The sequence below is a fragment of the Phodopus roborovskii genome, unplaced genomic scaffold (genome assembly GCF_943737965.1).
Source record: "Phodopus roborovskii unplaced genomic scaffold, PHOROB, whole genome shotgun sequence".
Classification (NCBI taxonomy): domain Eukaryota; kingdom Metazoa; phylum Chordata; class Mammalia; order Rodentia; family Cricetidae; genus Phodopus; species Phodopus roborovskii.
Genome location: NW_026125052.1, coordinates 20,069,966 through 20,082,258, shown reverse-complemented (window position 1 = coordinate 20,082,258; position 12,293 = coordinate 20,069,966). Strand labels below are relative to the sequence as shown.

The following is a 12,293-nucleotide window of genomic DNA, read 5'->3' as shown; positions in this document are numbered from 1 at the left end:
ACATTAAGATCATGTACTGCTCTTGCAGAGGACCCAAGTTCAGTTCCCAACAACCATGTCAGACATGCCACCTGTAACACTAGGGACACCAGTGGCAATTTGCACACCTCTCTCTCTCTCTCTCTCTCTCTCTCTCTCTCTCACACACACACACACACACACACACACACACACACACACACACACACACTTTAAAGAAAAAATAAACTACCTACGATGAGTGCTGTAGAGCCTGGGTGCCTGGTTTTAAGACAGTGTCTCACTGTCTCTTCAAGGCCCTACATTAGCCTAAAAATGGGCAAAGGTGTTGCCATCAATCTTTGACAAAGATACATACTGCAATTTCTGTAAGAATCAGCAATAAGAGTAGAAAGGATAAGACCTTCCAAGTAGAAGGGCAATGGGGGCTCTGAAGCAAGAGTATTGTAATACCAGCATTTCAGAATGTCTAAACTGCTCTTCTAACTAGGGCTGTGTGTGGTTCCTTCTCACTGTTTCCTCCTGGGGGGGGGGGGACAACAATGGCATTTGAGTGTCTCTGCAGCCCTCTATAGGGATTGTTCTCAGTTGACTGAAGGAGGACTGACTGACCTCCAGTGGCTTAGCACCACATGGTGGCTCACAAGCATCCACAGACTTCAGGTACAGGGAACCCCATGCCGCCTTCTTCTGGCCTGAGAGCATCAGGTGTGCACACTGTACACAAACACAGATGCAGACAAACACAATAAACAAAATAAATCCTTTTTTAAAATTTTATAAAAAGTAACCAAAGAAAAAACTATAATACTGAGAATTTATTATAGTTTGGATCAAAACAATTTCCCAAACCATATGTTGAAGGCTTGGTACCCAATTCAGCCATGTTCAATGAGGCTTCAGAAAGTGACAGGAGATGGGAGTGTGGTTTTGTTTTTGTTTTGTTTTCAATACAGGGTTTCTCTGTGTAGCCCTGGCTATCTTGGAACTTCCTTTGTAGACCAGGCTGGCCTCAAACTCAGATATCCACCTGTCTCCCTAGTGCTAGGATTAAAAGTGTGCGCCACCAATACCTAGCTGTTTTATTTGCTTCTGTTTGTTTTAATGTATTACATTTATTTACGTGTGTCTATGTGTGTGTGTGTGTGTGTATGTGTGTGTGTGCGCGCGCGCCTTACATATAACTAGGGGGTCAGGGAGATAGCCCCCAAATCAAATAACCTCAGTTCAGTTCTGGAGTTCTGGAACTCACATGTTAGAAGGAGAGAACCAATTCCCACAAGTTATCCTCTGATCTCCACAATCATGAAATGGCACATGCACCAACTCCAAACATACAAATAAATAAAATGTAATAAAAAATATTTTAAGTATATATAACTAGGTATAAGCAATAGTGCAAGCAAGGTTGGAATCTACCTACCCTTCCATCTCCAGAATCAGAGACGATATACATTTAAACTGCTAAACAGGAACAGAGTAAATAATATAAACCATGACAGGTCTTAATTGAAAACAAGTTACTGCAGTTTTACATTATGAAAAGTGAATTAATGAGATTAATGAGTGCTTAAAGAAAGAGATCTTGATCTAGGCTTGGTGGCACTTGCCTTTAATCCCAACACTTAGGAAGCAAAGGAAGGCAGGTCTCTGAATTCCAGACCAGCCTGGTCTACAAAGCAAGTTTCAGGACAGCCAAGAATTACTTACACACACACACACACACACACACACACACACACACACACACACACACACACACACACCCTATCTCAAAAACAAAAAAAAATTAAAAAGTTTAACCATTAGGTCAGTAAGAAATTAAGTTCACAACCCAATTTAACCTTATCAACCCAAAACTACTAAATGGATGGTTCTAGGTCTGTGTAAAAAGTGGCAACTAAATCTGGGTGGTGGTGGCACACACCTTTAATCCCAGTACTTGGGAGGCAGAGGCAGGTATATCTCTGAGTTCAAAAACAGCCTGGTCTACAGAGAGTTTCAGGACAGCCAGGGCTACACAGAGAATCCCTACCTCAACCAAAAAAAAAAAAGAGAGAGAGAGAGAGAGAGAAAAGAAGAGTGGCAGCCACATTGAAGGAATGTGCTCTATAGGCTTCTCTGTGTGCATAACAGTTCTTTTCCCTATTACCAACTGACAGCAAACATCAGTCTCTCAAACTAAAACTACACAATGAATCCCAAACCCTAAACAAATTAATTCTGGTTTGATAACTATTCTTAAATAAATCTAATAATATTGAGAAAATTAATGTATTAGTATATGTGCAAGCACTCCCAAAAACCTGCAAAATTAAAAGTCAAAATACATACAATAAGCAACTAAATACAAGAAATAAATACAGTAGTTTGGACATTTTGTTCTAACCAAAATTTTATGAGTCATATTAAATTTTAGGTGTAAAGGAGGGAAAGTAATATGACAGGTCTACAATAACCAGAAAGTTCAAAGACTGCAACAACTTATAGCACTCTTGTCCATTTAGAAACAATGGCACTGACTGACTGTCTTCCTACTATGGGCATCAGGAAGCACTAAAAGTGTCCTGAGCACATAGGAGACACTCAAGAGACTGCACAGATCCCACTAGATGGCACCATCACAGGCAATCTGCTCTTTCTGGAGCAGCAAGGGCAGAAAAAAGCCTTTCTTGATCTTAACAAACTGAAAGCTATGAACAGTGACATCCTCACTGGGAAAGCAAAGACCCACAAAAGTCATGCAAAACCAGGAAAAGGAGTCTCACCAAAAGCATCCTTTTTATCCAGTACCACTGCCCTCACTTCAACCAATCACCTAAGAGATGCAATGCCTAGTCCTAACCACACAAGAAGAGAAGCAGTGAAACAAAGTGGCATGTGCCTTTGTTGGACATGAGACCTCCTGTTATAATCCCAGCATTTGTAAGCAGCAGGGGCAAGAGGATCAGGAGTTCAAAGGTCATCCTCAACTACACAGTGAGTTTGAGGCCATCTTCAACTCCATGAGACTCTCTCAAAAAATGATCTATTAATAAAAAGAGTATCTCTTCCTCTTCCTGTCTCAACTTATTTCTCAAGTCTCTTTGCTATAGAAATCAATTATTGTTTTCTGCTGATCACTAAATAATACATTTATTGGAACAAATATACTTGCCATGACAGACCTGTCAAAATATACAATTAGCGGCATAAAAACAACTGAATATCTATTAACTTCCTAACAAACAGACAATATTTTTGTTTGTTTTTTCAAGACAGGTTTCTTTGTGTAGCCTTGGCTGTCCTGGATCTAACTTGTGATTTTACAACCTCAGCTTCCACAGTGTACATTAAAGTTTTCCTACAACTTGTTTACATGATGGTTTTTTTCCGGTCTTTTCCAAACAGGGTTTCTCTGTAGCTTTGGAGCCTGTCCTGGAACTCGCTCTGTAGACCAAGCTGGCCTCGAACTCACAGAAATCCACCAGCCTCTGCCTCCCTTAGTGTTGGAATTAAAGGTGTGTGCCACCACCGCCCAGGTTCTTTACATGATTTTAAATTGAGTCTGGGCACACTTTGATATAACTATGGTGCAGCTACATGCAGAAGGAAAGAAGCCATCCCAACAAGGATTAGTAAAATGAACAGCATATAGGGTAGAGAGATGGTTCAGAAGTTAAGAGCACTGACTGCTCTTCCAGAAGTTCTGAGTTCAATTCCCAGCAAACACATGGTGGCTCATAGCCATCTAAAATTCAATTTGGTGCCCACTTCTAGTGTACAGGCAAAATACTGTATACATAATAAATAAATCTTTTTTTAAAAAAATGAACTGCATACAGTTTGGATACAAACTTTCTCAGTAGGAAACCACGTGAATAGATTTAATTATGAGCCTTAGCTGGACACACCTATAATCCCAGCACCTGAGAGAGACAAAAGGACTAAGAGTTTGAGACTAGCCCAAACTAATGAGTTCCAGGCCAGTCTAGGTTGTACAGTAAGACCCCATCTCCAAAACATAAAATAGATTACAATAAATTACATGAGACTTATGCATAATTGTCAAGTTCAAAGACACAATAGTAAAGGCCTAGAGAGATGACTCAGTGGGTTAAAAGCACTGGCTGCTTTTCCAGAGGACCCCAGTTTAATACTCATGACAGCTCACAACTGACTGTAATTTCAGTTACAGGGGATCTGACACCCTCAACTCAGACATACATGTAGGCAAGACACAATGTACATTAAATAAATAGATAAATAAATAAGTAAGTAAGTAAGTAAGTAAATGAGGAACAACAGTGTAATCCAGACACTCAAGAAGCTAAGGCAGGTAGATTACTGGTTCAAGCCTGAGCTACAGAGCAAGTTAAGAACAGCTGGCTGGGTGTGGTGACAAAAGGCTTTAATCCCAGCACCTGAGAAGCGGGACTACAAAATGAGACCATCTCAAACAACAACAAACCCCAAAGGACTAGAAGTATAATTCAATGGTAAGGTGCTTGCCTAGCCTATACAAGGCCCTAGGGTTGATCCTTTATACCACAAAAGCCAATCACTCAATCAATGATTATAAACAAGACCTAGTATAGTCACGAATGCCAAGTCCCAGCACACAGAAAACTGAGATAGGGAGATCAACAAGAGTTCTAGGCCAGGCAAAATAAATGTGTCATTATTGGCCCAGATATCAACTTAATATTCCTAACACTGTGTACTTCTTTCTGAGGCTACTTCCCTTTGAACAAATAATTTATGTCTGCATGTTTATCTTCAGTATGTAACGATCAGAGGTTGATCCACTCCAAAAGCCACCAAAAGTCAGTTACTAGAGTAGCTGAAGAAATAAAGCATTCATGCAGATAATTATTATAGCCAGGTATAGCCAGCCTGGGACAGGATGACCATAAATCACAGGCCAACCTAGGCTACAAAACAAAAAGGAAAAGAACTACGAGAGCTAGGAGTGGTGACTCACCCCTGTAATCCCAGTGCTTGGGAGATGGAAGCAAGAAGAGCAAGGAGTTCAAGGCTAGCCTGGGCTATATCCCAAATTTCAGGCCAGGCTAGGCTACATGAGACCTTATCTCAAAAAACAGTAACTAGTAGGTAATAAATCCTGTGTTTCCTTGTCAGAGATCTACTATCCTGTCATCTGGCAGGATGAATTCAGAGGGTACCCTGGCCAGCCCAGGGTCCTATGGCTACTGCATCACTGTGCAGTCTACGCTGTCTGCATGCAGGTGCAAAGTTTCTTTAAGAGGCAAACTCCACCTACCCCCCTCTCTTAGGTAGACAGATCCCTGTCTGTTCTTCATCTCTTCCCCTCTGTCCCCCCCCCACTCCCTTCCCTTCCCAATAAAACTTCCACATAGTTCTGTCTGTAGGTCTCTGTCCTTCACCTGCAGAAAACCCGTTGCAGTCCCACCTCATGCTATATTATAACACTCATGCAGTATTTCTTTTCTCTTTTTTTCTCTGCAGGCTTAAAGGCACTATACAACATCCACAACACTTATACAATGCCCAGTATACTGTAGGTATTTTGTACTTTTCAAATAAATAAAAACTACCAAGCTGTCCCAACTCACTACAATTGTGTGATCCATCAAAGCTAGATGTCCCAAGCATAAACCTAACATACATCTTCTTGAAGAAACAACTGGCCAAAGCATGAAATTAACCCCAAATTACTATAAGATACAGCATTTCTTTAAAAAGACAGAAATCTACTATGCAGATCATAGTTTAAAATGCACATATCACTTCTCTCAAGCTCAAGTAATATGACAACCTTATATTTGCCAAAGCTTTTAAATAAAGCATTATAAACAGACATATATACTAAACCATCCTGTGAGAACAGAGGGTAAATAAGCAGGTACATACAGACACTCAGAAAGCCAGAAGTGTGAACAACATTCCACCAGCCCAATGATGGGGGCCTGATCTCAGTTTACACTCCCACAAGAACAAAAACAGTAGACAGTGCAACAGGTAAAGAGAGCACTGGGTTCTTCCAGAGGGCCAGGTTCCGGTCCCCTGGTTCAGGTCCCAGTACCCACCCATCTAAACCCAATTTCAGCACATGTAATGCCCTCTTCTGGCCTCTGCAAGTGCCAAACATGCACATTGGGTACATACATACATGTAGGCAAACACTCATATACAAAAAAATAAAAGGATGAAAACCCTTTACTAGCAGAAATTAAGAAGAGTGAAAAGGCAGTCTAAGGATACAAGCAGGAGGAATCTGCTAGCTGCATATTTGGAGAACCGACAGAATTCACCAGCTCCAACAGCACTCTATCATGTAACTACCCCAACAGACCCAGTGTGAAAGCTTTACAATGCCTTTCTTTCTGAGTGCCTGAGAAGTTTTAGCAAAATACAAAATAGAATCTAGATCCACATCCAACTGGTATCCTTGCAACGAGCCCTTCAGGAAACCTTTGCTATACTCAAACAGGAAAGAAACGCACTCTCCCAAACTAACACATTCTACAGGACTGACTGGCAGGATTTCAAAGTTCACTAGTACCCAAGACAAATTTGCCCTGCAACCTATCAGCATGTCCTACACCCAACCCTTCTATTCAATTCCTAAAAATGTGTTTAAGTTATACTTTGAAATGTCCATGTTTGCCAAGTTACTCACCTTACTAACACCAACTCCAGTGAACCTGGCCTCCAATAATTCCTGCCTTCGTGGGTCCAGGCTATGCAATTCTTCCATCATTTCTACAGGAAGAAAAAGGGCCAAGAAGCCATGAAAAACTAAATGGGAGCAAGAGTTTTATGTATAAGAAAACCCACAGGAGCCAGGCAATGGTGGCGCACATATTTCATCCTAGCACTTGGGAGGCAAGAGGCAGGCGGATCTCTGTGAGTTCGAGGCCAGTCTCGGCTACATAGAGTTCCAAAAAAAAAAAAGAAGAAAAGAAGAAAAAAAAAAAGAAAGAAAGAAAAGAAAATGCACAGGAGAAAGAAAGAAACGAAACAAAGAAACAAAGAAAGAAAAGAAAATGCACAGGAGTTTTGTAAACCCCAAAGAAATATACATTCAAATGTTGCACTCTGACCAAAGTTATTTGATGTCCTCAATAGTTATTTTAGGTTATTCAGCAGCTCAGGCTCTCTTCTACAGGGCCTTTTCTTTTTCCTGAATTCTAATTTGATCTTTTACTCAGGAAGAGGGACAGGAATGGAAGACCACCCTTGTAATCCCACCATGAAGGAGGTATAAGCAGCAGGTATCCACAAATTTGAGAGCAGCCTGTATGGCCAGGGACACACAATGCAACCCTGCCTCATAAAAACTAAGTAAATAAAAAGAAATGGCAAACTCTCCACATTCTTTTTAAAAGGTAAGCAGAGAAGGAAAACAGGGGCAAACTTGCAAACCGAAAATTTCTATCAACATTTCCATCTAAGTACTTCCAGATACTCCTTTCCCAAACACATAAGAACTAGTTCTTAAGCTAAAAATAGGATCCATTAATAATTTCAAATGAATATAGAATGAATCAGAAGCTACAAATAACTTCAAGAAACCCTACTATATAGCTCCTTTCTCTGAATAGCTCACATTAGCTAATGTAAACTGGAATTCTTTCATGTTAAATGTAATGAAGAACCCAAGATAAACCATCAACCTACATTCAGTGAGCAAATTAATATAATGCTGCAACAATTCCTTCACAAAATCATTTTCTGACCACTCCTTGAAGCAGTAAGTTTCTCTCCACTCTGGCTACCGGCTTTTAGCACTCCTCCCAGGCAGGGAGGGGCAGGACACCATTTTTAAACTCCTTCCCCAACCAATTAATGCAGACACTATGTGCGAGTACATCCAACCTTTGGAAGAGCGAACTCTTGCACCATGCACTGAAAAGCTCTTCAATGTTAAAAGTGGGAAAAGAGCACTCATCATTCTTCGAACACACTGAGTGGTTGAGGGAGCGATTGGCATAATTTTTAAAGTTCATTGAAAACGTGAATCAAACCTCTGCAGTCTAACAACTCCACAATTTCCAGCAACATCCCCTCCACAAGTCCTAACTTTCATTTCCCTTCCTGGATTGAGAGCCTGGGGCAAAGGGTGACAAATTAAAGTTTCACTCGCATTAGGAAATTGTTAGAAGGGCAGAAAGGCACCTTTAAAATTAGAAGGGGAAGAAAAAAAAAAACAGACTGAAAATAAAACTGAGTTTTCCCTAAGTAGGTAAGTGGCCTTGCTCGCCACTCGCCCTGCCCTGCCCTAATCGAGGTCGGAATGGCAGAGGCTGCAGGCTCTCCCGAATCCCAAGGTCTCTGGAAACATTTCCCAAACCTCCATCCCCAGGCTGGCCCGGAAAATGAGGTCCCAGCAGTTATGCCATTTAATGTCAACTCACGTTAAGAAAATATCCATCCCATCTCTTTCCAGCGAGCCTTTGGACCGGGATCCTCCCAGAAGCCCAAAACCGGGAAGCAGGACCGATGGGGCCTGGTCGCGGCGCCCCTTGCCGGCTCCAAACTTTCCCTAACTCTAGGCCCACCTGTCACGGAGGGAGCGAGGGACAGTGTCGGGGGCGCCCGGGAGGCTGCTGAGGCCTCCCGCTCCCCGGAGTCCCCTCCCTCAGCAGGCCGACCGCCTCGCTGCCAGGCCTGGGCCTGGCCCATCTGCGGACCGGCCCCTCAGCGACCCGCAGCCCTCAGGGAGCACCTCCCGCCTCAGTGCCAAGGGGCTGCGGCCCGACGCCGGCCCGGGTCGCAGCCTCCTCAGGCCGAGGGGGTCCCTGGGACGGTTACTACCCCAGGCCCGGCGCCCTGCCTCGCCCCGGGCTCGGCTCCTCACCTGCCGCCGCTGTCGCTCCACGCTCCTCTCGGGAGGGGCCCCGACCCGACCCGGCTGCCGACCGCTCCGCTCTCCCCCTGGGCAGGCCCGGGGCGGAGCCGGGGCCTCTCCTGAGCGCCGCAACCCCCCGCCCGGGCAGCCGCCGCCGGCGCCGGGCTCCACGAGAGGGCGGGCGGGGGAGGGGGGCCACGGAGGCCGCAGATCCCCGAGCTCGCGTACAGAGCCAGGCGCCTGACGCGGGCCCGGGCCCGGGCGGCCGCGGGGGGCGCGGGACCGGCCTCCTGGCGCCGGACAAAGGCCAAGGGAGGCGCAGAAGGGCCCGGGTCGGGCCGGGAGAGGGGGCCCGGTCGGCTGGGGGCCAGTCGGGTGCGGCGCCGAGGGCGGGGGTGGGGGGGTCGGAACCGCTGGTGCCCAGGACCCGCCTCCGGCCCCTTAATCCGGATCGGTTCGGTCCGGATTAGTAGTGATCGGTGTAAACACACTAGTGAAACCGCGTGTTTCCTCGCGAGATTTGCACGGCTGGGAGGCAAGGGGGGGTTTCTGAGGGGGGGGAGTGCCGACCGTGGGGGAGGGGACGCGAAAGGTGTTGTGGGGGGGGGTCCCCGCTGCCCCGGCGCTCCGCCTCCTCCAATCAGCGGCCGGGCTGGCGGGCAGGGGTTAACCGGGGGACCCCGCGCCGGCTGAGCAGGCCGCGCCTGACGGGGCTGCCGAGGGCGGGCGACAGGCTGCGCTGGCGGCCCGGCTGCGACGTGAGGGCCGGCTGGTCGGCCTGGGGGCGCCGGGTAAGCGGCGGGGCCGGAGCCTCGGGAGCCGCCTTTGTGTAGACGGCACCGGAAGCCGGCGCTTGGGCCGCGGCGGAGCGGAGCGGCCCCCGGCGCGCCTGCCCTGGCCCCGATCTCCACACATCTGGGTGAGGCGTGAGGCTGCTCTTGCCCAGGGACGGATCGCAGAGGAAGCAAGCGGGAGGGGGGGGCGTCACTGAGTTCGCGGTGCCCACCCGATGTCCGCCATGTCCCGCAGCCACCGTCCACGTACCTGACCGGCCGGGCGTCTCCGGGGACAAAGGTGTCCTGGGAGCAGAGCCCCAGCCCTCGCTAGCATGCCCCCCTCCGGAGCGGAGGGCGCTCCCCCCGGGGGAGTCTCTCAGCGCACCTAGGGGGAGGTCCCATTTCAACCCGCGGCGACTGAACGGGCCTCCTGGGGTGCTCGGGGGTCTGAGGGTAAATGCCAGAGTGGAAAAACAGGCCCGCTCCTCAGTCTGCCGAGAGGCTGGGTGCCGGTGTGACAGACAGGCTCCCCCTCTGACCCCAGCGCCAAAGGAAGAAAAATCGCTTTCTTCACCTATTCTCATGAGCCAAGACACTGACTTCACAGTAACTACTCGGCTTTTTGTTTTCCTCTGATGCTTCCTTGACCACAGATCTGAACAAGACTGGAGGACTACCAGCGAATCACAAGAGAAACATTCAGGCTTTTGAACAGCCACTTGAACTTTCCCGAGGGTTGGCAAGTACTCCAAAGCGGAGTTCTATTCGTATTTCTTCCTTATTCTTACTTTTTCCAAACACCGACTAGACAGAGACCTGCCAAATGGGCAAAGGACGGCAAACGCCTTTTTGTGCGTTTTTCATCCTTCAGAAGTCAAGCACTGTAGAAAAACTCATCTTCCAGATCCCAGACTGCTTGGAAAGATAGCTTTTTGAAGGGGAGAGGGGAAGAGCAAATCGGAAGAGGGTGGGGAAAGAGGACAAGGTTGTTTCTGTTACAGGAGGATCAAGAAAATAACGAAACAGTTAGGTGTAGTGGCTTGTGCTTTTAATCCCAGCACTCGGAAAGCAGAGGCAGGAGGATCTCTGAGTTCAAAGTCCAGCCAGGTCTACAGAGTTGAGTTCCAAGTCAGCCAGAGCTACATAGTGAGACCCTGTCTCAGGAAAAAAGAAAGAAAATAACCCACACAGCTGAGATAGGGGAGGATTGCCAGCCCTGGCTACATACTAACAATGTCTCAAAGCTAAAAGAAAGAAGGGGGTGTAGAGATGGCTCAGTGGGAAGAACTGGCACTTCTGTTGCAGAGAACCTGAGTTTTTCCATATGAGGCAGGTCACAACCGCCTGTAACTCCAGCAACTTACATGTGCACATACAGAGACATAACTAAAAGTGAATCTGTAAACAGTGTGATCTGCAACTTACCATGCAACTTGGGCTGGCCCCAAGGTGGCCCTTCTACCTCTTGCAGAGTGCGTGCTGGGATTAGAGGCATGCAGCCACCATGCACAGCCTAAACATAACTGCTTAAAATGACACTGGGATGTCATAAATTAGGAGAGCCAAATGTAGGAGAAAGGAATGGACAGAATTGGAGCTGAGCACCATTCTAGCTGGTACACAAACAAGTTGTCTGGGCTCGTTTTCTATGGTTTCACCAACCTCGTCCTGAAGCCAGCTGATTTCCAATGCCCTTTCTAGATGGAAAGGTCCCTTTTGGACTTATTATTTGATAGGTCTAATATACCTGAGGCTAACCTTGATCTCACAGTGTAGCCGAGGATGACCTTGAACTTCTGATCCTCCTGCCTCTATCTCCCAAGAGGTAGGCAAGCAGGCTACCAACTGAGCTACATGCCCAATATACAAACACACCCTTACTTTTTGAGAGTCTCACTGTGTAGCCAAGATTAGCCTCAATTCTCAGTCCTCATGCCTCAACCCTGTAGGAGCTGGGAGTTATAGGCATGTGGCCTGACACTTGTCTTCTGAGTCCTTTTTTGAAGGAATCACTAGAACACAGATATTTTGGTTTTATTCTTCTTAGTTTAATTTTATATACATGTCAAAGACCCTAATACCATCCCAAGTGTACTCACAAAGATTTAACAGCCATTCCAGTAGGAATGGCTTATAGTAATTCAAAGAATTTGCTTAGAGCAATTGGGTGCTTCCTTATATTAAGCATCATATACCTCAAAATATTAATACTAGCCAGTTATAGTGGTGAACATTTCTGATCCCAAAACTCAAGAGGAAGAAGTAGGAAGATCTCTGAGTTTGAGGCCGCCCTAGTCTATAGAGTGAGTTCCTGGACAGGCAAGACTACACAGAAACTCTAACACAAAGAAAAAGAAAAACCAACCAAACCAAAAAAAAACCCCACTAAGACAAGAAAATACAACTTCTGGCTGGGCATTGGTAGCACACGCCTTTAATCCCAGCACTCAGGAGGCAGAGGCAGGTAGATACGTGAGTTCAAGGCCAACCTCATCTACAAAGCTAGTTTCAGGACAGGCTCCAAAGCAATACAGAGAAAGCCTGTCATGAAAAAAAAAAAAGAAAGAAAGAAAGAAAATATACCTTTCTCAGAAAAAGATTTTTGAAACATTCAGATGGTTTCTCTTTATAATTTAACCTAAAGTTCATGAACCAATTCATGGTAAAGTATGTTTGGTCATGTGAGAATGGCAAGTGACATTATCACATGTGTACCATGTGTA

The 12,293-nt window shown here is 46.0% G+C and overlaps 1 protein-coding gene across 8 annotated transcripts in view; it reads right to left on the bottom strand.

Annotated features, from left to right (window-relative positions):
* Positions 1-9,920, bottom strand: part of Tlk2 (tousled like kinase 2) — a 94,028-nt gene extending 84,108 nt beyond the window's left edge. For 4 of the 8 annotated variants that reach the window (XM_051178888.1, XM_051178909.1, XM_051178904.1 and 1 more), the window contains exons 1-2: positions 8,804-8,947; positions 6,623-6,705 (exon numbers count right to left, since the gene is read on the bottom strand). In XM_051178888.1, coding sequence (XP_051034845.1) covers positions 6,623-6,703 — 81 coding nt within the window. In that variant the 5' untranslated portion in view covers positions 6,704-6,705; positions 8,804-8,947. Of the gene's footprint in view, positions 1-1,231; positions 1,251-6,622; positions 6,706-8,360; positions 8,520-8,803; positions 8,948-9,838 lie in introns of those variants that run through there. The other 4 variants (XM_051178898.1, XM_051178891.1, XM_051178923.1 and 1 more) reach the window with 4 other exon arrangements.
* Positions 9,921-12,293: the final 2,373 nt, after the last annotated feature.